This window comes from Leucopleurus acutus (assembly GCF_964270905.1).
Source record: "Leucopleurus acutus genome assembly, chromosome: 10".
NCBI lineage: Eukaryota > Metazoa > Chordata > Mammalia > Artiodactyla > Delphinidae > Leucopleurus > Leucopleurus acutus.
In genome coordinates this window covers 23118878-23146869 of record NC_139153.1, presented here as the reverse complement: position 1 = coordinate 23146869, position 27992 = coordinate 23118878, and the positions used below count along the sequence as shown (strand labels likewise).

Below are 27992 nucleotides of genomic sequence, written 5' to 3'. Positions count from 1 at the left end.
GTCCAGACAGATGGATAATAAGAAGCTAGCTTTTATGCCTACTTACCCCAGGCAAAGCTTTTCTACATTTATAACCCCATAAGGTATCTTCTGTAGATTTAGAACTACCACGATATACACTGGGGTGAGTCAAAGACCTCAGGCACAAATAATTCATAGGAAAGACCTGGAAAACGAGACCATGTACATAACTTCTTTGTTCGTTCATAATGAGGTACCTTTAAAAAAATTAATAAATAAGTCCATTAATGACAAACTGAAAAGACTGAATAAAATTATGTTAGTCACCGTGAATACACAATCACAGACACACAGGATATGGTGATATTTGGAACCAGTTCCAAAAGGAAAGTCCCTTTGGTTTAAACGAGGATTACATGAAATCACACTTACAAAATGCTCACCATGATGCCAGAAACATGGCAAGAGGCCAAAGGTTAAATCCCACCACTATTATTTTTATTGGTTAAAATGTGAGAAGAACTAATCCTTGCCTTAGCCAAAATTCAAGTTGAGGTATAGACTTTCAAAGCCCTGTTCTCATTTGTTTCTAAGGAAACTGACCGGAAGCTAAATGTTCACTCCCATAAAGCCTGCCTGCCCACAACCTGTCTTAATCTCATCTTTCACTTGATGGGTCTCCTGCTACTTCTATTCAGTGAACAGCACAAGACAATTAGGAAAAGACATTCTAGCAAAGAGGAATTCTAGGGAGATGACCAGGCAAGCCCATTTATATGTGCAGACTTAGGAAGAAGAGACAAGAACATTTTATAAAAAAGGGTGAATCTCTTTGCAAAATATATTCAATAGGAAATATTATTAAAGGTTACAATTTGTTGAATGGGATGCTCTTAATAAACATAGTCAGGGAAAGCCTATAAGGTCAATTCAGGTGTTCTTTTAGGGAGCATTTGTAAGTAAACACGGGCAAATGAAAATTTTGTGAGTAACAATAATATTTATTGAGCATTTACTATGTCTCAGGACCTACGATAAACACCTTCTGTCTGGCTGAGTCACCACCACAATTCCTAGAAAGTAGACACTGTTTCAACCTCTGATGGTCCGCATTTGGCAGCACCCTTGCAATTGCATTCTTGACTGCAGGTTCAAAATAATGGACAGCTGGTACGGTGGCAAAAAGATGATTTACTACAGAGTAATCAGTGTTATCCTCACCTATCATTGTAAGACAATAATGACCACCATCTCAACACAAAGGTTATAAGAAGATCTTTTTGCAAGATCCTAACCACATAATGTGATATGACAAAGCCACAACAATCAAGGAGGCTTACTATGCATTTAATTGCCTACAGGATTAACAGTACATGTCAATCAGTAGTCAATGGGCAGCAGTTCCCTTTTTATATAAAGTACAACTCCTTAATGGTGTAAGTAATTCACCAGGCTTTAGGACGTGATTATATAAAACGAAAAGAATAAGTTATCATATTGACGAATGGAAACACATTGTAGCTGAAAGCACTCCAAAGCTGGCCGAGTTCAATAAAAAGCTCCGTATCTCCATTTTAGGAAGCATATCATTAGCTGAGAAAAGATTAATTTCTCCATTCACATTTCAATTTCTTTCCCGACAAGAAATAAAACTGAGTTTTTGAAATACAATCTTCTTGCTTAATCAAATGTTGAGAGTCTCATATCAATATGAATGAAATAATTAATAAACTGTGGAGATTCCAAAAACTAAAAAGTGGTAGTCCTAGATAAGTTTTGTCTATGCTTTTATACACATCTTTGAGACAGGCCTTTTGAGTTATGTGAAAGACGTATGCCTTCATTCATTTTTTGTTTGTTTTTGTTTTGCGGTACACAGGCCTCTCACTCTCGTGGCCTCTCCCTTTGCGGAGCACAGGCTCTGGACGCGCAGGCCCAGCGGCCATGGCTCACGGGCCTAGCCGCTCCGCGGCATGTGGGATCTTCCCGGACCGGGGCACAAACCCGTGTCCCCTGCATCGGCAGGCAGACTCTCAACCACTGCGCCACCAGGGAAGCCCTGCCTTCATTCATTTTTAAAGAGAACTGAAACACAACATAAAAATTAGTCATGCACACAATAGGTATTCTGTAATTATTTGCTGACTGTATACATTAAATGTAATCCATACAGGAGAAATCCGTATAATTAATAAATCTCCTGAGAAAATTATAGGCAAAGGAAACAACTCCTTCCTGAAAGCGTGATTACAAAAGGTAGCTCATAAAAAATGCTGCAGAAATGAATATTATCCATATATTAAAAACTTAATTCACCAAATCAAATTTACTCTCTCAATCAGACGTAAGTTCATTTTCTGTGCAACAAAATGAGGATCTCGCTCAATAGCTTATCATCATGAATTGTTTCAGAAACAAAAGGTTTGCATTACCCACTTGAAACAAATGGTCAAATTAACAAGATCTCTGTAACTACACAGCAAAACGTTCTATTGCCCAAAGAGATACAACAAAATGAATCCTTAAGAAAATATCTTCAGATTACACAGTTCCTATAAATTGTGCCTTAGAACCTGCCACATCTAGTTTTAATTCAATCTTCTAATCTTATTAATATGCATCTCCTATCTTAAAAATGCTGACTCACATATTAAAATCTCCCAAGAAGAACATCATCAAGTTAGCAAAGAGGAAAAATGCTTGGAGAAGAGATTAAATCCAACCTGGCTGGGTAGAAATCCCATCTTTGTCAATTATTAGCTGTACAACCTTGGCAAGTTTTAACCTTCTCTTGCCTGTTTAGTTGCTTTAGCAAAACAATGACGCTGCACTAAAAATGGCAGGCTTTGGCAAATGACTGAATATGATAGACATGAGAAGCATTAAAGATGACGCAGGGATATCTCAGCTGGGTAAGTAGGAAGAGCTAAGAGGGAGAAAGAGTTTGGAGCAACCAAGAGATGACAAGCTCCGTCTGGGCCAGGAAAGACAGAGATACCCTTAAGTGGATGGCAAACAGAAAACCAGCAATGTGACTTTAAACACAAAGAAAGAGATTTGTAAGATGATCTACACAGAGATTACAATGGAAATCACAGGCATGGCTGATATCAGTATTTATTTTCAAAATATTTTATAAAATGTCATTTTATTTCAAGACATATTCAAATATCAATAAAGTAGAAAGGTAAGCAAATACATTTCAATCATTTACAAACTTTGCAAAGTATAATGTGAACTCTCCAAACATACAATCGACAGAATACTCATTATGAGATGTCTCTGATTTGTCTGTGAATCTGCATCATGACAGCAGTGAACCCTCTGGAATTATATGCTGCTGCTGCCAATGATGACAACAATAAAATCTTATATAGCACTTACTGCATGTTACACATATTATTCTTCTATGTAATTTTTTCCCATTAAAATACTGTAATTATAAAGTGGAGGTCCCACTTTCAGCACAGTCAGAAAGACATATGTGTGATCCAGCTTCAACCTTAACCTCAAATCTCCGTGGTAAAACTCCCAATTGTGCTGTTGGTTTTGTCAATCTTACAGAGACAAGAACGTAAACAGGGTGAAGTTTTGCCAGCTTCTTTTCGTTTTGCTCACTCCAAGCAATCTCAATGATATGCATACCTCCTTTCATATTTACTATCAACTTGTTTCGTGTTTAACCAACTAGACTTGGTACCATCTCCTTCTCCAGTACTATAAATTTCCCCTGTGACCAAAACTGTCTACTCAACAACAAAAATCAGAGATCTTCCTCCTCCCAAAACGACTTACTGAGTAAGAGGAGGATTACTCATTCATTCAGAAAATGAGGTGTTCCGATTAGGTCTCTAAACTCTCTTTTAGCTCTAAGCAGGATCACAGTGAGGCCTTCCCAGGGCCACCCCATCTAAAGGATGATCACAGGTATGCACAGGCTAAGGCACACATGCAGCCACATCATTCTCAATCCAGTTTCATTCTCCTTAAAAACCACTCCTCAGGAACCAAAATGTCTTTTTTAAAAGTTGATCTTCATTTTTTAATTTAACTTTCTTTTATTTAAACTTGCTTCACTGTCTATCTCTTCCCCTCTGTCCACCCTGCCCTGGCATATAAATATCACCTTGCTAATTCTTCCAGAGCAAAAATCCTGTCTGACAAACACAGTATACAATTCCCACCCACAAAGTGGTGGCTAAATAAATGCTTATAAAACAAATCCATGACTAAGACGCCAATTAGTCCAGTTAAGTCCAAATCTCTTTGAAAATCTGAATGGTAAATTCTCTTAGCCGTGCTCCACTTAAGGCGGGTGGGGGGTAAGCAGCTGGCTTCCAGAATTCCCTTAAGAAGGATCCTTAGACCTGGACTACTAGAGTGTCAGCACATTTAAGAAAATAATAGGGAAAATGAGGACCAAAGACCAACCTGAACTTCACACTTCTTGCTCTCATTACCCAATCCCCAAACCAGAGGAGTATAAAACGAAAACAATCCTTTAATGTAATGATGTTAGAATACTAACCTTTACTGAGTCTATTACCACAGTTCACTGCGGAACTCTCATCCAGGTTTAAGTCTAATTTTACTGTTTTTTTTTTAACCATAAAAACCAATTTTGATAGTTCTTGAGAATAAAACCAATTTTCATTTCTTAAAATATAGACTGCTCTCAGGCTTCCCTGGTGGCGCAGTGGTTGAGACTCCGCCTGCCGATGCAGGGGATGCGGGTTCGTGCCCTGGTCCGGGAGGATCCCACATGCCGTGGAGCGACTGTGCCCGTGAGCCATGGCTGCTGGGCCTGCGCGTCCGGAGCCTGTGCTCCGCAACGGGAGAGGCCACGACAGTGACAGGCCCGCGTACCGCAAAATAAAAAAAAATATGTATATATAGACTGCTCTCAATTTCTACATTTAGCATCTGAAAATTACAAATTTACTCCTTTCTAGAATGTAACTTTGAAGAAGAAAAAGGGCTTGCTCATCTTCCACAGCTGCATCCACCAGACCTAAAACACGTGGTTGACAATAACTATTTGTTGAAAGAAAAAATAAATATACATTTCAACTGAAATAACAGAGAAAGGATCTGGCCTATAAGCACCAGGGGGAACTCTGAAAGGGAGATAAAAGAACAATTACTAACCGAAGCACCTCATCGCCTACTCTTAAAAGAGTACAGAAAATTGGAAAATTGAAATACAGAGCACTCTCAAACTTTGCTACAGCTGCCTGGGAAAGGTCAGTGAGCAGATGCTCTATGCTTTCTTTTTTAATGGCAAACAACTGCTCTCCAAGATTGCAGGCAAAGAATGCACATGCACATCCTTCTAGAGTCCAGATCTGCACTGTCCGACAGGGTAGCCACAAGACAGCATGTGTCTTTAGAACACCTGAAATGTGGCTACTGTGAAATGAGACGTCCTGGTGATGTAATATATAAATCAGATTTGTGAGCATTAGCACAAAAATAGAATATAAAATAACCCCTTGAAAATTGTTTTATATTAACTACATTTTGAAATGATAATATTTTGGATATACTGGGGTAAACAAAATATATTATTAAAATTTATTTCACCTGTTTCTTTTTATTTTTATTAAGGTGACTTAGAAAATTTTAAAATACTTGTGTGGCTCACATTATATTTCTAATGGACAATGCTAATCCAGACTGATAACAGGAGAGTCTATATGGCAAAAGAAGGAATATTCACTAAAAAACAGCAAAATCTGAATCCTAATTTCTCAATCTATAACTAGGGAAACTGATTAGATTTTCTACCATGTACCAGTGTGCAGTCTCCCTTAAAGGCTCTAAATAGCTTTGGGAGGTAAACACATTAGCACTGATTTACAGACAAGGAAACTGAGGCACAGAAAAGAAAAGGTACTTACGCAAAGTTACAGAGCTGATAAATGAAAGGGCAAAACACTGAACCAAAGTCAGCAGAAGCAGCTGCACAGCACAGGGATATTGGCTGGGTGCTTTGCGACCTCCTGGAGTGGTGGGATGGGGAGGGTGGGAGGGAGGGAGATGCAAGAGGGAAGAGATATGGGAACATATGTATATGTATAACTGATTCACTTTCTTATAAAGCAGAAGCTAACACACGATTGTAAAGCAATTATACCCCAATAAAGATGTAAAAAAAAAACAAAAAAGGACTTCAAAATGCACATTCTTCCCTTTCTCTCCTCCAGTCACTCAGAGGAAACTTTCCGCATGTTCTAAGAGGCTTAATAAAGGATGCCAACTGTCTTGCCTGACTTACCCTGCAACGGGCTTCTCTCTGACACTTTACACTCTTCAACCAATTTTCTTGCAGCCACTAAACCACAGATAAGAGAACTAGGTGAAACGGTGACTGAGAGACTTGGAAAAATTACCATAGAGTGGCACCCCATATGCTGCTATCTCATGTAACAGAATAAAGTTTCCTTAATTGGACATTTTGCTCTTGCAACTCAAAGTTCTACACTGTACCTGTGACTGTTAGTATAGCCGGTGACAAACCACTACCTGTGAATTCCCTGATTTGGCCAAGCGTACTTCACCTACTATGAATTAGCTTACTTAGTCTCTTAGCAGCCTCCAGAGCTTCATTGTCAGTGTCTGCTACAAAGAATCTTTGAACTTTCACTCCGTTGTCAGACATTAGTTTCTTGCTCTGGTATTCGTGCAGGTTCAACCATCTTCTGGGGGTTAACTGAACCACCTAGAGAAATTGGGGAGAGAGATAAGGAGACTTACAACAGCATGAAAAATAACAGTCAACTTATAGGGCCAGTCTTATAGGTACCCTCAGAAGGCAATCAGCAACAGAGATTTTGGAGGCAAAAGAAAAAGAAATCTATAATGAATTCTTCATGCTTAATTGTTTTTCTAATCAAAAATGTTAAGGACAACTACACACACCCCTGAATGAATAAGGTCTGTAATTTAGTTAACAGGAATGTACCAAGGTCAATTTCCTGGTTTTGATACTGTACTCAAACCATGTAAGATGTCAACACTAGGGGACGCTGGGGGAAGAGTACACCTGTGTACTCTTGCACTATTTTTGCAGCTCCCTGTGAGTCTATAAGGACTTCAGTAAAAAGTTATTTTAAAAAATGTTAAGGACTCTGTTATATAGCATATGCTTTCCCCCATCTCCACTCCAAACAAAGCTCAAAGCATTATTTTAATAACTGTACACACAGCATGAATCATCATAAGGTATCTCAGGAAATTTGTTTCAACTCTTTGAGGTCAATGGGCCACAGACTAATCCACTTCTTTGTTGTGGTTTTTAATGGACTCTAGGTACAGTCATTATGTGTTTAATGAGATTATCTCTTTCACACACCAAAGTTGAGTACAGTAACCTGAAAAAGTCACCATTAATGAAACTACTAGTTCCTAAAAACTGCAATTTGTGTATTAAAGTAACTCTGCGTAAGAATCATGTGAAAGTGGTTTTCCAATATGCACTAATCAATTAGTTTATATTTGTGCTAGAAGAAAATAATCAAAGGACGGAGTGACATGAACAAATAAATTCTTCTCATGCTTTAGAATAAGATCGACATTCCCTATCAAATCCATAAGCCTTGTTTTTAAAAGAAAAGAAAAAAAGAAATAATGAGTACACTTAGTTTCATTTCTATCCATGAGTTATGATGCAAAGGAACCACAGTTCACTAGAGGTAAGATAACGATGCCATTAATGCACAAACCAACCAAAAAATCAATCACACCACTGGCTCACAATACTGGTGGTGGAAGATCACCTGACATACCTCCTAGCCGCTTCAGTCAAGGACCTCAGTGGATGTCTGAGCAATATCATGCAGACCATAAACTGAGGCCCACAGGGCTTTACCACATGGAACCACTAGCTTTCAGGACCTTTAATGTGTCCTTAAAAATGGCATGTTCTTCTGGCATCTCCAAGCTACAACGCACTCATGAAGCTCTTTTGGAAGAGAGGCATTCCAAAGAGGCTCCAGAACCTTACAGCAAGACTGGGTTCTACTCAAGGACAGAGTGTGTCTTCAACTTCTTTGTGTCTTTATGAAGAATGTGATAGTGCTTGGCATACAGAAGATACTAAAAAATTACCAGTTAGATAGCCAAATAAATAAATCCTGCCTTTTGTCTTTTTTGTCCCGATATAGATAACTTTTCATTTCCAGAAACTGGCTTTCTCTAAAAAAAGTAAAAGTCCTTCAGATCTAAAATAAACATAATTTACACACACTTGTAAAAAAATTCAAATTTCAACATGATCAAGCCTCAAGCTCTGTCTTTGTTCCATCCTTATAAATATTGGTAACGATGTTATTAAAATTGAAGTTGCTTGCACTTCTTCTTTAGAAACAGATAATGCTAAGATAAAAATAAACTGTCAGACAAGCAGTGCTCACAACTGTTTACTGTATATAATTCGTTAACTGTATATGATTTGTTACTCTTATTTCTGAATTTTTAAGTCTTGATGAAATATTAGTAATTTGAAAAACACAACAATTCAAAAATGAATGTACTCGTCAATTTAGTAGTCTTAATAGCACCTCATGTAACATGCCAAGAAAAAATTCAGTTTGAGGCATTTAGTAAAAGCCCGCTAAAGAAAGAAGAGATTGAACATGATATGTGACATATTCTGGGACCACTTTTAAAAGGCCAATGGGGAAGGATCAATAGATTAAGTTTATGTTGACGTACCAATTTAAAGCCATTAACAGAAGAAAAAAAGAAATACTGTTTGAAAAGGACATTTGAGAGAGACTAAAAACAGCCATAGTGTAGTCATGGTCAATTTCTTTTCATCGGAACACTCACTGTATTAATTTTAGATATGTTAATGCAATCTGCTACAAACTAATTGCAATTGATCCAGAGACCAGCTTCATAGACATATAATACATATTGACTGTTTCTGCACTGACTCAAAATGAAAAGCTGCTTAAAGTCTGTGGCTCTTAAATTGAAAACCAACACAGTGAACATAGTTCCAAAGCCACTGCTGATACTCAAGCTATCACTCCACAAAGTGATCGTTTTACAGAATAATTACCTATATTTGTCAATCCTAAACTTGGAAGAGTAGGGTCCCTGACTGGGTCTAAAACTTCATTAACTCAACTTCATTAATTAAGAATTTGTGATACGTCTAGACAGGAACAAGTTAAGTCTACTTTTGCATTTTCATGGCAAAGAAAAAAGAAGAGAAGTTACTATGTAGAAGGATGGTGTAAAGCATGCTGCTGAATAATAATAACAACAATAATAATTGTTCTACCTATTATTGATGGAGCATTTCCTACAGGTTAGGTATTATAATCAGTATTTATATTATCTAATGGCCAAAAAAATCATGAGAAGTATTATTATCTTTCTCTGTAACTATCATTAATGAAAACTAACAAATATTCCTAACTGTCCTCCTTCCAGGTACTTCTTTGCCTTAGCTGAAGTTAGGTGAGGCCATGTAACTAGTTCCAGCTAATAAGGCCATGAGTACACATGGTGCGTGACATGTTAGGCCCAACATTTGATTGTCAACCCTCCCACCCACCCAAACACTCTCTCTCTCGACCTGGGGATTGGCAATATTCAAGATGGTAGCTGATCTATGAGCCAGGGGTTAAAAGTGAGGACTGAACATCCCCAGGTAAATCACAATGAATGTGCAGTGAAAAATAAACCTTTGTGGACTTTTAGCCATTGAGATTCTGGGGATTATTTGTTGCTGCTGCAGAACCTAGCCCATCTATAGCACCTAGTCTGTCCTAATAAAACCATCTTACCATTTAGGAAACCCAGGCTGAAGGTTAGTCACTGGCCCACTATCACAGGTGACTGTAAAACTGCAAAGCTTCGACTGTAATACTACTGATTCCCTCCGTTTGTACTCTGGCTCCACATTCCCAGAGGCCTCTTGGTGATAAATACTGAGACTGGCATGAGCAAGATATTGCTGTCTTCAAAAGGTCAAAAATCTACCAGGAATAGGATTCTCATGAAACGCTGGCACAGCGCACGTAAGGAAAAATGCAGCTGCTCCAGGCTTTGGGAGGGAGGGAAGTGGAGATGTGAGCAGGTGCTGTCCCAAGACTCTAAAATGGTAGAAGAAGTAGTTTATTCCAATTCCTAGGTAAAGCGACCTGTTAAAACCCTAGACTAATATCTTCACTGCAGAAGTCAGGAATCTTCCAGGGAATCTATGAACTCTGGACTGTAATGGAAGAGAGTTTAAAGATCATCTGACCCAGTGCCTTTCAGTTGTTTCTGCCAGTTATTTGCCTGCTTGCCTTCAAACTGTGTTCTTTGCAACTGGCTCCTGACTAAATTTGAGACTGTTTGGAGACAGGACAGTGAGAAGAAGATACCAGGCTTCGGCTTCCTCTTTCTAAGTCAGGTGGCCACTCCAACAGTGACTGCATCTCCTCTGAAGCCTCAGGTCCCTCCAGACAGCCCTTCCTTCCATAACTCCAGCTCTTGCTGTCTCGCCACCGTGACTCCTGCGCCCACAAGCTGGCCTGGACTCTGCCAACACCACCCCCTTCCACTCCTTCCACTCCTCAGGCTGGTAGAAGGTTCCTAATGTTGCCAGTCTCTGGGTGGCCTCCCCAGCCCTGTATGGATTCTAATTGTTCTAATACTTTTGTCATGAATTATCTTCCCTGTTAACTCCTATTAAATGACCTGTTGCTCCACAGATTTTGAAGGCGCCCCTTCAAGACATCGCAGGGGAAGAGGAATGGCAGTGGGCCATTATAAAGGCGACTTTGGACCCTTAATCTGCAGCAGTTTCCCAGGAAGTCACATGTTCCATATACTGGGGTTCCAAGGTATAGAAAGACTACTGGGATCCAACCTCCTCATTTTAGAGTCAGAGAACTTGAGGCCTAAAGATGAGAAGTAACATGCCTAGGGATCCTACAGTGAGCCAGAGGCAGAATGAGAAATGGACTAATTCCAATGGTCTTTCCTTTTTTCATACAGATTTTGGCAAAGTGACCATATCAGGAACAGCATCATGTTCTCAAAACAGCTGGAGGGGGTGGGCCCCTGGGTTTGGTTACTTCTAGATTTGTGCACTGACCTTTCCATTGCTCCCTTCCCTTCCATGTTTCTTTGACAGAGCAAGCATTTCTAAGCTTGGAGGGGAAGGGGAAAATACAACTTAAAAGAAAAGCAGCACATAAAGATTTAACAGCCAGTGGGAACAAGGGAGCAGAGACAGAAGAAAAAGAATGAAAAATGAGGGAAAGGACAAAGAGAACCAAGAGATAAAAAGACAATGACTAAGCAGGGAAAAATTCACAAGAAAACTCAAAACACAAAATTAGACAGCTCCACAGAAAAAAATGACACAGCTGAGAAAGGATCCTTCACCCCGCAGTTTTAAAATCAGAGGTGTAAAGACTACTGAAATATCGCCACGGAGGGAAAAAAAAAAATTGATCAAGGGAGTATAGAAAGAAATGCCATTGAGCTGGGTGCCCCCAAAGGGAGAACGTGTGAGCCACATCTGACCACTGGCTCTCTGCACTCCCTGTCTTTCTTCAGCCTGACTTTCCACAGTCCCGCTTCACTCAGGCAGCATAACAGAGTCTGAGAGAGAATCAAAAACTCACTAATAACCAGGAAAATAGAAATTAAAACAAAAATGAGAAGCCATTTTGCCAAAAGGAACAAAGCTGCCATTGGATAGGGGAAAAAATGAAAGTTTGATAATGTCACTGGTGAAGGTATTTCTTTCTCATACACTAACCATGCAAATCAAACACCAGTATGACCACCTTCAAAAACAATGTGACAGCACTGATGGTAACCAGAACACCCACATCCTCTGAACTGTGAAGTCTACTTCTTGAGTGTTTAAACTAGCAAAACAGTCACATGTGTACCCGGGATACATATAAGGCTCTTCTGTGTAGTGTTGTACATAATAAAGGGGAAAGTTGGACGTGACCTAAATGCCCATCAAATAGGAGAGCAGCTAATTAAACTACAATATATTCAAGCTATATGAAGCACTGAAAACTCCTGTGGCAACAGGCTAGCACCACTATCCATGTGTTCCCCTCCATTCTCAGTTCTCTTGCACCTAGCGTGCCAAAACTTTCCAGCAACCCTCCAGCGCCCTTTTCCGGTGGCTGCAAGGACCTGGAAGCCACATGTGGAGACGGCGGAGTCAGAGGGTTGAAACAGCATGGATTATCAAGTTACTACATGGAGGACCCTTGCCTTTGAGTCACACATTTACATGAACAAGAAATAAACCTTTGGGACTTCCCTGGTGGTGTAGTGGTTAAGAATCTGCCTGCCAATGCAGGGGACACGGGTTTGAGCCCTGCTCCGGGAAGACCCCACATGCCACGGAGCAACTAAGCCCGTGCGCCACAACTACAGAGCCTGCGCTCCAGAGCCCACGAGCCACAACTACTGAAGCCTGCACGGCTAGAGGCTGCGCTCCGCAACAAGAGAAGCCACTGCAACGAAGAGTAGCCCCCGTGAGCCACAACTAGAGAAAGCCCGCACGCAGCAACAAAGACCCAATGAAACCAAAAATAAATAAATATTTTTTTAAAAAAAAAGAAATCAATAAACCTTTGATTTAATAATAATAAACCTCAGTGGTCAACAGACCACTGAGATCTCAAGAATAACTTCTTCACTGACTAGTCTAGCCTGATAAGTATGGAGGCCTAACACTGACCATTCTCCAAGACACGTTACTAGAAGAAAACGGCAAGTTTCTTTCAGTATATAAAGTAGAATAATATTTATATTTCAGACACACGTGTCCACACACAAAGCAATATTCTGTATATTCCAAGGATAGACATATGAGTAAGTAAATGTATAGGAAAAGGGCCAGATGAAGTTCACCAAACTTAATGCCAGTAAATCTGAGGAGGGCAGACCAGGAACATGGTGATCAAAGGATGTTTAACCTAATCTATAATTTAAAACAAACAAATAGGGCTTCCCTGGTGGCGCAGTGGTTGAGAGTCCGCCTGCCGATGCAGGGGACACGAGTTCGTGCCCCGGTTTGGGAAGATCCCACATGCCGCGGAGTGGCTGGGCCCGTGAGCCATGGCCACTGAGCCTGAGCGTCTGGAGCCTGTGCTCCGTAACGGGAGAGGCCACAACAGTGAGAGGCCCGCGTACCACAAAAAAAAAAAAAAAAACAAATAAAAAATTATAGAAAAAAACATTTATTATTTGTGGAATGAAAATCAATTTACTCAAAAACAACACTGAGAGGAAGTCATCAAACCTAAGCTTTAACCCAAATGCACAGCCTCGAGTCTATTAACTTGCCTAGAAAATGAAGGGCTTGCACCCGTACTTAAATGTAGCAGGGGATCTTCAAATGTGGTGTGAAATCAGGGTGGGGGAGGAAAAGCTTGCCTTCTCTGTTACACAGAACTATCACCTCTAATATAAACTCCTGCTGTTAGATAGGAAGAGGCTCTTAAACCTCATTTTGAGCTCTCAACAGCATTGACGACAGTGGAATACAAACAAGGAATTAGCTGTAAACTCAGAGGAAAATATAGTTCCCTCTCATTACAGGCAAGGAAGGCAGATGCTCGGTGGGGCAGTGGCATGCCAAGAGTTGGTATGTGTTTGTTATATTTTAGTTTTTGCCAATGTTATTCTGTATGCAAATTAGCACCCATAAATCTACCTTAGTCACATTACCTAGGAAATACTAGGCTTCAAATAAACGTGTTGGTGCAAATGAAAAGACAGATATAACTCGATGTGTCTCAATATGAGTACCATAAAATAAAAGGCCTGCTTGCTTAAAACAGGCACTGATAAAGAAGCCACTTCACTGTTGCCCTGGAAAAGAGATTAAGTAGAATCTCGTTTATAAGAGGAAGATAACAATAACAACAATAATAATAACAGCACTTTTCTGTTTAGCCCTTAATATGAAAACACCAGCACGTCAACTCCTGCTTCACAAAGAAAACATGCTGAAGAGACAGATAAAGAAAAGCAGCATCGTGATTAGAAACCTAAGCCTATGGAAAGGAAAGAATAAAGTCAGACTTGGAAGAAAGAGCAGGAATGTGAGTACCGAGACTCTGTTATATTTTACGTGTGTTCAGGCTAAAGTGTGGGGCCTTCTTGTGGGGCCTTCATATGGGTAACCTTTGAAAATATAGCATCCTTTTTGTCGAGCTGGCCACTTGCCATTTACACTATCCCCATTTTGCACACTGTAAAAAAATTAATTAACCAATTAATGAGCCCCCTGTGGCGGAGTCCCTAAGCTCTAACAGGGGTACAGAGGGAAGCTACCCTCTAAGGATGAGAGAAATAGCTCAAATGAGTTTCATCATTTACAAGGGAGGAAACTAACAGGCCCATCCTCATAGATAGGATGCTGTGAGGATTAAGTACAAGTCAATCAGAACAGCGCCCAGCATATAATAACTACCCAAAAAAAGGTTAGCTACTGTTATTTAATATAGAAATACAAAGCAGGAGAAAAGGGTGACAAGGAGACACTGAGGAATTGCTAGAATGAAAATAGTAGGTGATCATATAAACAATAAAGAAGAGCACTTGGTGTCCTGCTGCTCACTTTAAATGCATTTGGGGAGGTATTTTTAAACTCTAATAGTGGAATGTTATACTTAATTCACTCAACAGTCACCAAACAGTAATTTACAAGAGGAAGGACCACACAAATCTCACATTTGAAAAGCATCTAAAATGTGTTATCTGTGCTAGGTAAATTTATTTTCCATCTCATTTGAGCAGAATATCCCCATGTCACAGATGAGGAAGTGTGAAGGTGAATGAAGTTAAGAAATGTGTCTACGGCCATTCAGCTAGTTAAGTGAGAATCAAGATTTGTATACAAGTTCTCTGCCTAAAATACCTATGAGTTTTCCATTATTACTTTTCTTTTCTTTTTTTGTCTTTCTGTGAATCTTATGTCAATCCTTGGAACTACCACAGATAAAAACCATACTGCCATTCCTGACCTAAAAATACCTAGTTTTCTACTTAAAAGAAGGGGAAATTAAGCAGCTGACAAACTGGGAACACTAATAAAGATGGTGTGGTACCTGAAAAAACAGTGTTGATGGGATGTGGTATTTAATTAGAGTAGATGGCTAGAGAGGAAAAGTACTTTAAAAAGTTTACTGATTGTTGGGCCGTACCCTGAAGGCCTACAAGGCCTGTGCTTGCCCAGCTTCAAGACCAAAGAAACAGCCTAAAGTCAGAAACAGAGACATTAATAGTTTAATGGATGGAGGAGCTTATAAGTCTGAAGCAAGGTCCTGGAGTGACGCCGCACCACGTGCAGTAGACAGCGGGGAGGACATGGCGGCAGTCTTCACTGGGGTGAGGTGGGGGGGATTACCAGTTATAGGGGAACTGACGTCAGGTGGACTCATTAGTTACCAGGGAAACCAGTAGAGGGGTTTCCTCACCATCCCTTGCATAAGGCCAATCATTAGCTGGGGCCTGGGCAAGTATGTAAGAAGGTCAATCAAGTGAGTAGGGTGTAGGTGAAGCAGCCACTGGTCAGGCCAGGGATGTACAGAGAACAAGAGAACAGCCATCTTTAGTGGCCTGACCATACAATGATCAAGAGAAATAATACTTGAACTTTTCTTTACAACAAACTAGATGAGGATCAGACTAGGAGCCTGAGGCCATTTGTGCCCCTCTTACAAGGCATCTCTGATAGTACCACTTCTCTAAGGCCCCACAGTAAGGGGGGGGCAGCATCTGTTACAAAAATAAAATAAAATCATCTGTCCTACCAGGGAAGAACAGAAAGTTGAGCTTTCAGACTCTCTAGACACTGGATCATAGCCGGTTGCTATTTTAGATTTAATTCTTAGAGTGCCATGACAAGGTCTCCTATTTTAAAATTACACCAAATACTAGCTGACATGTGTAAGTGCTACAAAGCTGTGGAAACCGTACTAGACACTAGAAAAGCATTACATCAATTAATTCTCACAACCACCCTACAAGGAAAGAAACCAGCAGAAGCCCGTTTCATAGATGAGCAAATTAAGGCACAGGAAAGCTAAGTGGTTAGAGGCAGAGCCACATTCCAATCCAGGTGTGTGTGCCAGAGTCCAGAGTCTGTGCTCTTCATTGAGGTAGAAATTGTGAATTGCCTCCCAGCCCACAAAACTGGGTCCTGGGCAGTGAAATTAACTGGGGCAGGAGGAGAAGTGGAATGCTCTGCTTTACAGATTTCACTGCAGGACATTTACAGAGCTGAATTGAAAATGAGGCAACTGTGAGAAGCCAAGCAGAATGTCCCAAGGCAGGAAAGGCTCAGTGTGACCAGAACAAGGGGGAATCCTGGAAAGCATTAGGGTGGAAAGGTGAGCAGGGACCAGACCATGCAGGTGCTTGTAAGCTATGGTATGGAGTTTAGATTTTGTTTTTATTCATGGGGTGTGAGAAGATCAAATTCACATTTTAGAAAAGTCACTCTGTCTTCTGTTTACAGAATGAAACCAATTACAAGAGGGAAGCATTAAACCAGACTAGAGCCTGCAATCTTTTTCTGTAAACAACCAAACAGTAAATATTTTAGGCTTTGAGACTAGATAGTCTCAGTTGCAACTATTTAACTCTGTCTTTGTAGCACAAGCAGGCTTACATAATACATAAAAGAATGGGCAGGGATGCGTTCCAATAAATCTTTATTTACAAAAACAGGATGTGGCTAGCAGGCCACAGTTTGCAGACTCCTCACCTAGACCACAGAGAAAGTGGTGGAGGGGGAAACAGAGAAGAATGGAGGGATTCTTCACAGAGTTCGGTGATGAAGCAAAGCCTACTCATGGATTAGATATGGGTTATAAAGTAAAAAGAAATCTAATATTAGACACACATACACATGCACACAACACACACACACACTTTACAAGGTTAATTCATTTAAGCCTATTGAGTTTTATGTACCTGCTAGTCATAAACAGCATTTCTTTAGGAACAACCTTAACCTTGGATTTTTTTGCCCAAATTGGCCTTTGCATTACACTTAATTATTGACACTTCTGTACATCATTCCACAACATCAGAGCTGCTGGGTCTTTGATCTTACAACCTTCTTCCATTATTTAATATTGATCCCAGCAGGCAACAGGCAAACTGCCCTGCTATAGCACTCTCCTGCTACAGTGGCCCATCTGCAGCTTCTCTCCAAGGAGAAAACACAAGGCCTCCCTTGATTAAAGAGGCAGCAAGCAGGAATAGCAAAAGGGAAGAAATAAAATCTAAGGATAAATAAAATGTGGCATATCCAATGGAATTCCACAAAATGCTTCAAATGAATAAGCCGGATCTTAAAATAGATCAATGCAGACATACTTCCAAAGCAAAACAGAGAGAGGGAAAAGCAAGCAAGTGACAGACAAGAGGGACACATAACAGAATGTATACTTAAACAGGAAAAAATAATAATATTAAACAATCTTACAGAGATAAATAAAGAGGTTCAGCATATGCCACTGCAAAACATGCCATTCAGGTATAAGGATTATTTTGAGCTGAAGGTAAACAAAAAGAAGCAGACACAACAAAAACTCTCTGCTCAAGGGGGCTTCCCTGGTGGCGCAGTGGTTGAGAGTCCGCCTGCTGATGCAGGGGACACGGGTTCGTGCCCCGGTCCGGGAAGATCCCACATGCCGCGGAGCGGCTGGGCCTGTGAGTCATGGCCGCTGAGCCTGCGCGTCCAGAGCCTGTGCTCAGCAACGGGAGAGGCCACAACAGTGAGAGGCCCACGTACCGCAAAAAAAAAAAAAAAAAAAAAAAAAAAACCTCTCTGCTCTTGACCACCCTTCCCTCCTGTCCCTGACACACACACACACACACACACACACACACCAGGATGGACAAGATTATTCTTAATCACAGGAGACAAATCTAGACTCAGCATGGAGACAGCACCAGAGGGATCACACAATGAACCTACTAACTAGTCCTTACCTCCCATCAGGGTCTCCCATCTATTTACCTTCCCACAATTTGCTCCCCCTAGAAGCTCAAAGTCCTTTTCCTTTGTCCTATCACTCCCATACACATTTACTGTTCTCTTAAGATGCTACAGGGCTTCCCTGGTGGCACAGTGGTTGAGAGTCCGTCTGCCGATGCAGGGGACACGGGTTCGTGCCTCGGTCCGGGAAGATCCCACATGCCGCCGAGTGGTTGGACCCGTGAGCCACGGCCACTGAGCCTGCGCGTCCAGAGCCTGTGCTCCACAACGGGAGAGGCCAAAAAAAGATGCTACAAAAGCCCGAGTTCTGACCATCCCTTTGAGTTACTCATCACTGAGTGCTCCCATGTGTGTGTACACTGCACCTGTTACTAAACTTCTATTTGTTTTTCTCTTGTTTTTTCTAAGTTGCAGGACCCCAGACAATGAACCTAAGATGGGTAGAGGAAAATAGTTTTTCCCTCCCCAACATGTATATGCCAAGCTGGCACAGCCTCATCAAGCTAGTGTGAGGCATCCATCCGTGTGCTCAGGCCCTTCCAGAACACTAGCACTACAGCTGTGCAGAACAGGTGAGCTCAGGGACGGAGGGGAGGATACAGGTTTGCACCCATGAACTGTCTCAGGTTTGTGTCAGGTGACTTGCTCTTATGTCAGGTTCATGTTCATTAAAGTCGAGCTTCTGCTCATTTCTAGCATGAGTGAATAACTCTGGAAGTACTTTCCTGAAAATTAGGTCATCATTTCACCTCATAAAAATGTGTGTGTGTGTGTGTGTGTGTGTGTGTGTGTGTGTGTGTGTGTGAGATTTTCTCCACTCACTCAAGTGAGTCTCTGCAGAAGCAAAAAGGGCTTTGGAGTTCCAAGAATAGCTTTCATGCAAAGTGCTCACTGGAAAGCAAATTCAAAACAGTGCAATAATACAACAGCCAGGACTCAACCTTGTATTCTGGGGCCATTAATTGCTCAGCTAACCCCAGCCAACCATTTTACACATTTACACATGCCATCAGAGTAGATTATGTATAACACTCAGAGAAGGGAAAATGCGAGATATTTTTCTTCAGCAACCTTGCCCAAAGGTGTGAGAAGACTTACAGGGGTGTGTTTCAAGAACTCCACCTCCAACGAGCTTGTGACACTAAGCGAGTAAAGCAGAGATACTAGTAAAGCAGAACACTGAACTTTCCAGGATTGCTGGGAGGATAAAAACAGATAAGGTATGTGAAGGCGCTTTGTTGTATGTGTTCAGCATGGCCATTACGAGGAGTCACATGTGTCAACTCAGTGCATCAGATTCAGCTCCCCAGTAGAGCCTGCCACCTTCCCTGCTCCATCCCCTTCAGTTCCCAATTTGTTAGCTCTCCTTAAATTACTCCCTGAAGTCCCTTCCAATAAATTCAGTAGAAAGCTTGCAAGGCGCAGACTTTATTTCAATCAACCCACTCATGCTCCTTCTAACAATCTAATAGCACTCAACAGTTTAGGATACATTTGAGTTTAATGGGATTTACCCAATACAAATAGACTTCTCATGGCTTCTTTATAGTAGCAGCTTTGCGTGACCTAGCTAACTCAATCTCACAGGTTCGCCTGTCACCTTGGCATGCTGAAGAAATGACTCAGTAGTAAATGATCGACCTTTGCTGGGGAAATTCCTGAGATCGTCTGACATTTTGAAGGTTTGCTGTACAGAATGATAATTGGCGTCTGCAAGGTTCCAAGCGCACTATTTATGTTTAGAAGGAGACTTTATTCTTGTTGATGAATGAAATATTACTACTCTGGAGAGTGAGGTCTTAGATTGTCTATTAAGAAAGATATCAACATTATAGAGAGTGTCCCTTTCTTCATGTTTCCATTGTCAGAATTCCCACTTATAGGAGAAATTAGAATCTCAAGTGTTAAATCTGATTGCCCAATATTCCATGTAAATGTGCTACTTATGAAAGAAAAGCACGTGCCAGATCTTTTGATTCATATTAGTCACCTGTTCTCTTCCAGTAATCTGAGTTTCTTTAGCCAAAGTTGGGAAGGCAGAGAATCGCTAAATTTTACATATATCTGTATGAACAACATATAGAAGTGAATCTTCAAGGCAAGCTTTCAGAAAACTAGATAACATGAAATGTCAAAATGATCCCTGAAAAGAGAATTTATACCACAGCATAGGATACATGACATTCACTTGGCTCCAGGAAACTTTTGAAAGAAATACTGTGATTCATCTGAAAAGTCCACTGTGATAACAGAAAAATTCGAAAAGCACACACAGACAAAAGGACTCTTGCAAAATAGACAATGTGACACTTAATATCTGAGCAGCAAATAATATTCTTATCATGCTATATCCTCTTAAAATTGAGAGATTCGAAGAAACCTAAGAAATCTCAACAAAGTTTCATCCTAATCATTTTTCTTTCAAGAACCTAGAGTAAAATGTTATACAATATTACTACAATTGAACAACTGGTCCAAACTAAAAGTTAACAGAGAAAATGAGAAACAAAAGAGCAAAATATGATGTACTGCTTGGTAATGCCATGATGAAGGGTTCAGGAGTTGATAGTGAGAAATGAGCTTAAAAGGGTGAGGCTGAAGACTTGGTCACCGTCTCTGCCCTACCGCTTATTGGCAGATGACCTTTTACCTTCTTTACTTAAGTTAAATGAGACTATCAACCACCACAACCTTACAAGGTTGTGGAAAAGTGAAATGAAAAATTTCTGTGAAATCCCTCTTCAATCTGGTCTGGGATCAAGAAACAACCCCAGAAAGGCAAAAAATGCTGCCACGGTGGGAAGATGGTGCTGTTACTTTCCAGGCAGCCAGATCCAGCCAGCATCCAGTGGCTACCCAAGGATAAATAGCCTAAATAACTCTCCCTTGTTGGTCCTCACTCTCTTTTCTTGAGAAGCTCCTCATTTATCTCTAGTGGAGGACAGTCACCTCAAAAGTGATCTCTACAGATCCTGCCATCTTTGAGGCACCTGAGCTTCCCAAGGCAGAGGATATATCCAAAGGAAGTACTGCCACAATGATAGCTGGAGAAGTAAGCCAAGACCCTGAGACCAAGTCCCCTCCCAAAAGCAACCCACCTAGTAAACATAACCTACTCTACAGGGTTAGAACTAGAGCTAAGCAGAGTGGGGACGCAGAAAGGAAGAACACAAGATTGGACCAGAATGTCCAAACAAACCAGTCATAGCAGCACTGGAGAAAATAATAAAGAAGAAGGGAATGCACCTAGCAGACCAGAAGCTGAGAAAAATCCCTGACTGAAGAATGTCAGACAAATAAGAACTAGACTGAAATAGAATCCTACAGCTAAAACAGCCAGGACAGGACTATACCAAAAGGGGGAGTAACTCTGATTATACTTTAAACTTGCAGGTTGGATATACAGGGAGCACAGGAGGGGGCCAAGGCAACCATTAGGATAACTGACATGACGTAGCACCAAGATGTGCTAGACTAAACAGTAGTTGTGGGGTACCTGGGCCCAAGGGATGACACAGTGGTCCAGGAGACCTCTGATACCATGGGAAAAGACCAGTTACTGACACATTCCATGGGGCTGCACCCTCTGCCCCTCTCATACAGTCACTGATGACAGGATGCTCTAAGCACAAAATTAATAATAATTAAACAACGGAGGCCCATCAACATCATGAAAGAGAAACAAATAGAAGAACTAATAACTGAGGGAAAAAAGCTCAGAGAGAACAAAGCACAAAACTGTGCTTTAAAAGTGTAATACATCAGACATATCAGAGAATATTACATCAATCAAAAAATTTAACTAGAAATCTTGAAAATTTAAAATTGATCATTGAAAAAAAAACAGGCAAGAATAGACAGGTTGAAAGTAAAGGGAATATATTCGGAAAATAAATTAATGCACTAGAAATTGGAGGAGAGACGTTCATGGTCAAATATTTGCCAAATACATAATTTTACTTCCTTCAATTTTACTTTACTTCCTGTTGAGAAGAAATTCTCAACACACATTATCTTATTAAAGGTTATGAGAAGTCCAACCATTTAAAAAATACGCGTATTTAGATACATTTTACAGTGTTCCCCAAACCAATTTTCACTTGACATCTGCTTTAGTTCCTATGGAACTAGTCACTCCTTTAGGAAATGCCACAGACTGCAAACAAATTCAAGTACACAACTAACCATAACACCAGACAGAAGGAAACAGGAGTTGTTTCACCTTTGTGTGAAAGTACTTTTGTTTATTCTGGTATTTCCACTTATCTTCTCATTGTTCTGCACAACCTCTTTGGGATTCAGTGCAGCAGATCTAAAGAGAGAGAAAGAGGGCACACACTTGGGCCTGTCAGTGATGTGCCAGTTATTAAGCTATTTTTTATCAGCTCCAAAACCTCCTTTCTAGGTGCCCACCACTCTGCCGGCTGAAACTCTGCAAATTACCTTCTTCTTTGCCAGCTGGCTTCCCGTTAGGTTCTGCCAACATGTGGCACCACTGCGAGACTAGAAGGCTGGAGGATGGAGAAAGTGTCTGCTCCTTTCGGTGTATAATGTTCTTTCATCAGAGCCCCGAGCCACAGCTCTTCACCCTGGATGTGGCAGTGAGTTCCAAGAGCAGTTGATTTCAGTTTATAAAGTTCTGCCTACACTCCTAGAACAGCCATCAGAGCCAGCTAGGCAGTGCCTCTTCCTTAATGCTCTGGGTCCCAGCACTGCAGGATTCCTCCTCCATGTTTCCAAGTTCTTGGAGAGTTCCAATCATTTCCTTTTATTCCAGGGGTGGTAGCTGCTTCCTACAGTTACAATCCCTGCTTTAGTCAGGGTTCTCTTTTTGCCCCTGCAGTCCTCCAACATTTCTTTAATCAATTTGCTACATTAAATTATCCCTGTTAAAATGATTAGCGCAGTTTCTATATTTCTGACTGGACTCCAATGCTAAAGCAGGAACGGAAAGTATGAATACAGAGAAATTTAGACAATGCTGTCCCCCTGTTTTGTAATTCCTCACTTGTAACTAATATATTTATAGAGCTAGAATGCCAGGTCCATCAGGCACACACTTGTTTTGTTCACAGATAAATGCCAGTGCCTAGAACACTGTATGATACATAGCAGGTACTCAATTCAGTTTTTTTTTATGGAATAAACGCATTTATGAATGTTCAAGGTGGACAAAGATACATCTACTCCCAAATTCTCTCAGGCAGACTCTGATATGCAGTTAGAAGGAATATTTTGACAGGCTATTTGGGGTGAGCCTCCCTGTTTATATATTTTCTCTGGCTGCTTTCTCACTACAAGTGCAGAGCTGAGTAGTCACAACAGAGACTGCATGGCTGCAAAGCCTAAAATATCTACTCTCTGGTCTTTTAAGAAACAACTTGACGACCCCCTTCCTCAGTATGAGATGGGGACAAACTACTTGAGAGTCCAGAGGAGGAAACTGCTCCTCATACCCTCCTACACCAGTATGGAGAGTCTCACAGGAGAGTTTTTTACCTCACTAGCTAAGTAAAAACATACAAGTGTCCTTCCAGTGCAGATACACTAAGACATTACTTCACTAAGTAAAATCATGCTATGGAGTTTGATAAGCCTCTGTGACTGTCATCAGCAACAACCTGCTAGCCCATATCGTATGTCCTTTCTTACTAGTCCAGATCATGGGAGAAGAGGTCTACTTCTAGAGAGATAGGGCAAAAGAAAAGGGAGGGGAATTCTGAGTATGCTGTTTTATTTCCCAAGTGAGAAAATGCAAAACAGCCATGGATTAACTCAGCATGTGATTCCATGACAGGGAATCAGGTGGAAATTTTCACCCAGGGGCTATCAAATCGAAGTTTTGAGCACATTTTCTGCAGAGCGCCACACATAGTCCACTTCCCTGAGGATAGTGTCTTCTCTAAAACTACAACAGTAAAAGCAGCATGAGAAGCTCCAGATGTAAATTTCACTTTTTTCTAAGCCTTTCTCTGCTAATTCCAGACGTGCTCCTTCTCACACTAATATCATTTCATTATGAGAAAGTCTCAAGAGCAGACACTAATTTTCACAAATCCTCATCTATATCAAGTACTGAAAGAGTGTGTCCCGTTATTGATGGAAAAAGAAGACTAACCATGAGTAGAGTCCCCCAGCCTCATCTCATCATTGAACAGCAGCATATCCAGAAGCAGCACCAACTTTGTCCCATACAAAACTTGCCTAACTCAGCTTATTAGATAAATGGCCTTTTAAAAGTTTGTTTAAATTTATAGGTGTGGCTTATAAAATAAACTTTATGCACAGAATGCTACACCCCAAACTGGCAAGGGTGCTCTCCTCTGAGGAAGGGGACGGGGGTGTGGGAGATTTCATTTTCTTTATAATACCGGATGCTTTTTTACATCTTGTCAAGGGCTGCTTTCACACTGCAGTTGATAGAGCTGAGTGGTTGCAACCAAGAATGTAAGGACCAGGAGCCTAAAATATTTACTACACGGTCCTTTACGGAAAAAGTTTGCTGACTCCCACCAAAACCTATATCGGCATTCCACTCCCAGGTTAACCTTTCTCACTACAGTCCATCATCTTCCCTCATAGCATCTCTCAAAGGGCGACTGACTACATATTTGTGTGATGTGTCAATGTCTGGGCATCCCAAGAGACTATGATGGCCTCAAAGGCACAAACCGGGCCTGATGCCTTCACCAATGCATCCCTCATGCCTGGACAGTCGTGGCACGTACAAGGTGCACTGTAAGTATTTGCTGAGTGATAACTAATTTATTAGATGTAAAGACCACAGACAAAATGATCTCAACCTAAAACTGGGGCCACCAAACTGCCTTCAATGGGAGACAAATAACAATAGTTCTTGTGACAATAAATTATATTAGACAAGGCCAGGCACTTCCTGGGCTAACAGTTCAGTAGTCATGTTTCTAGAATGATACAGTTTTTAGTCTATATGCCCACCATTTATCTCTAAGACTCCAAAGCTAAGAAGCTTCTTTCTACATTCTGCCATATATTATCTACAAATGGCAGTTCAAACACAAACTCTACAGGGAACATGTACCTCAGAGCACATTTATTTAGCACCTACTATGTGTCAGGCATGCTTAGACACACAGTAAGGTGATTAAAATCATGGACTTTGGAGAGAGAGACCTGCTTTTGAGCCCTTGTCCCACTATGATGATGACCATGATCATTAATGGTAAGTGACCAGGGGAGGTGACTCTGTCCCAGTATGTTAATTGAGAAACAGCAAGGTAGGAAAAGGATTACCCCCAACTGCACATGGAAAACTGAAGCACAGGGAGACTAGACATGTTTCCAAGGACTTAAGAATTCAAACCAAATTTGTGGAGCCCATAAGCTTAATCACTATCCTGTCAGGTTATCATCTGTCATCAGTGAGATCCTCCCTTTGAAGTATGCATCACAGTGCCTAACACAAAAGACACTCAGTAAATGCTTTTATTATAACTATTACATTGCCATAAACATCTACACAGTCAAGAAAATAACCTATTTGGTATTTCATGGATGTAATGAATGTGTACAACGATGCTTCATAATTCTTCATATTCAAATACAAATTTGAGTTGTACAATTTTGCTTTTCCACTGCCCTCATCCCTAGAACCCACAAGTGTAAAAGCATGAATGTACAGGTACTGCATTTTTTAATTAATGTGCTTAAGCCATAAACCAAAATGCAAGAACAAATTAATAATGAAAAGTAAAACGTTTTTAAGGTTATTCAAAAGGACATGATTATATTTTTCTGGCTGTTTCACAGGCTGATTCAGGTAAAATTTCTCTAATTCCATGTTAGATAGAATACTTACTAGCAGGATGTATCCATTAAATATTTATTATATCAATATTCAAAAACATTGCAATACCTTGCAATCAGTTTCTGTAGTGAAATCATTTACACAGAGGTCAAACCTTTAAAACACTGAAACAGCAAATGGATTTTGCATGTTTTCAAAAACCAAGTTCTAAACCCAAATCCATACGGTTAATATACCCTGACTCCTTCATTGTATATTTGATTTCCTCGTGTCTTATAACCTATAGAATAGTGTTAAGTCCCCAAGTCTACATGAAATTAAGGATATATTGCATAATGAAATGCCAGGAAAATAATCTAGTTGTAATAAATATCAATTAAAGAACAATGCTTCCAATCAGTGTCAACAAGTTTTTCTGGCAACAGTAAAGCCTAAACGTGTCTAGGCAAATAAAGAAAAGTAAGATTTCAATGGACAGCTGTTTAATGCACTGGGTAGGATGGGAAGAGTCCTCAAAGGGAAAGCTGTATAAATGTGGCTCTTATTCAGTGCAGTTCCCTTCCTTAAAGGATGGAATTCTCTCCAGTTTCTGTCTCATTTTGATTACTCTATAACACCTTCAAATATTTTAATATTTTTGAAATTTTTTCTTATTTTGTCAAGAAGTTATCACTGTTTCATGTGTTATCTGTTAGTCCAATACAAGCTACTCCATTACTGAAATAAAGTGTCCATTCTATAACCATGGGGTTCAGAAGAGGACAAAGTTCCAGATGTGGTCTGAACAATATGGAACAGAACAGAAACGCATCTCCATCCTGGACAAACCTCTATAAATTACCTAGGCCTAATAATGTAACAGCTTCCTTTTGTATCCACAGAGACCCCATGTCATCTAATCAGTAAACTGCAGTGTTCAGTGTATCATTAAAAGCTCTTTGGTGCCATGGTAGAAAGGAATTCCTCTTTCCTTTGCCAATTCTTGACCAGGACCACTACCATCATCAAGGTTCTAGTCAAGAGTCTGTAGGACTCTAAGCAGATTTCAAAATTCTAGCCTAAACAAACTATTATTTCCCTTATAAGTAGTTTATTTTCATCTTCTCATTCTAACCAACTACACTCAATAATTTGCTCCTCAGTACAAATAAAAATTTCAGTGGTATTTTAGTCACAAGAGTCAATAAGCAATTGCCCAGACAGAACCTAACTCAACTGAGATAAGCTAACTACTCACCGGTTAATTATCCCTTTAACTAAATTAGGGTCCAATCTTTGGGCTAACACAAGTATTTCTTAACCTTACCCCTACCAAGTTCATGCCAGTAAACTTGATAGAACACAGTAGCAGGAAAATGGTATTTTTCACATCTCCTTTACTCAGGAATCTAGTGGAACTCAGTCCAGATGATACCTATCTCCCAATCCAAACCAAGCTTCTCAGACAGTGTACCCGAGTATATACCATACCGACCTATCTTCCTCTTTCACTTGGCTCCCAGCTTTACCATTTTATAGCTATGTATTCAACCTCTAGGCCTTTATTTCCTTAACCATAAAATAGGAATAATAAAACAGGATTACCATGAGTTACTACATATAAAGTGCTTACAACAGTACCTGTTGTGTAATGAGAGCTCAGAAAATATTAGCTGCTTCCATTTATTATTACTGTGATTTTTATAATATTCAACACTTCTTCCAACACCATGGTGAAGAGCCAACAAAGGAGGTAACCCATGACATTAGAATGCATGAGGGCAATCTTCACACACCAGTAATTGTGCAAAAGAAGTGGGAATTGTGGCAGAACCATCATCCTTAAAACCTCATATCAAACTCCTGCCTTGGATGAGGCTTTGCACTAGTTCTAAATATTTTAGACCTCTTGCCTGCCTTCTAAGCCCAACAACTGTGAACTGTGAACGAAGCATAAAACTCAGACGGGCAACTGAACGGTGGGAAAACAGCATGTTTACATAGCGTGTATCAGACGCAAGTGAAAAAATAGCTGAGTTCTCAGTGAACCGTGATTCACAGGTGACACACATTCAGACTCAGACTACAAACTCTGTCTCTTGGACAGCTGCTCAAATCTTAGTTCAGTTCTTTTTCACTTTAGCTGGGTCACTTGCAGTCAGCCTCCTGCACATATCCTTTAGGGGATACCTTCTGATTTGGGCAGTTTATGCAAAGAATCCAGGACTCACCCCTCTGTCTCTCTCCTTTCTGGGATATCCCCTCACT

The 27992-nt window shown here is 40.4% G+C and overlaps 1 protein-coding gene across 2 annotated transcripts in view; it reads right to left on the bottom strand.

Moving 5' to 3' along the window:
- SUCLG2 (succinate-CoA ligase GDP-forming subunit beta) overlaps positions 1-27992 on the bottom strand; it is a 262885-nt gene that overhangs the window by 195783 nt on the left and 39110 nt on the right. The window contains exon 2 of one of the 2 annotated variants that reach the window (XM_082849090.1): positions 6541-6682. In XM_082849090.1, coding sequence (XP_082705216.1) covers positions 6541-6682 — 142 coding nt within the window. Of the gene's footprint in view, positions 1-6540; positions 6683-27992 lie in introns of those variants that run through there. The other variant, XM_082849091.1, reaches the window with a different exon arrangement.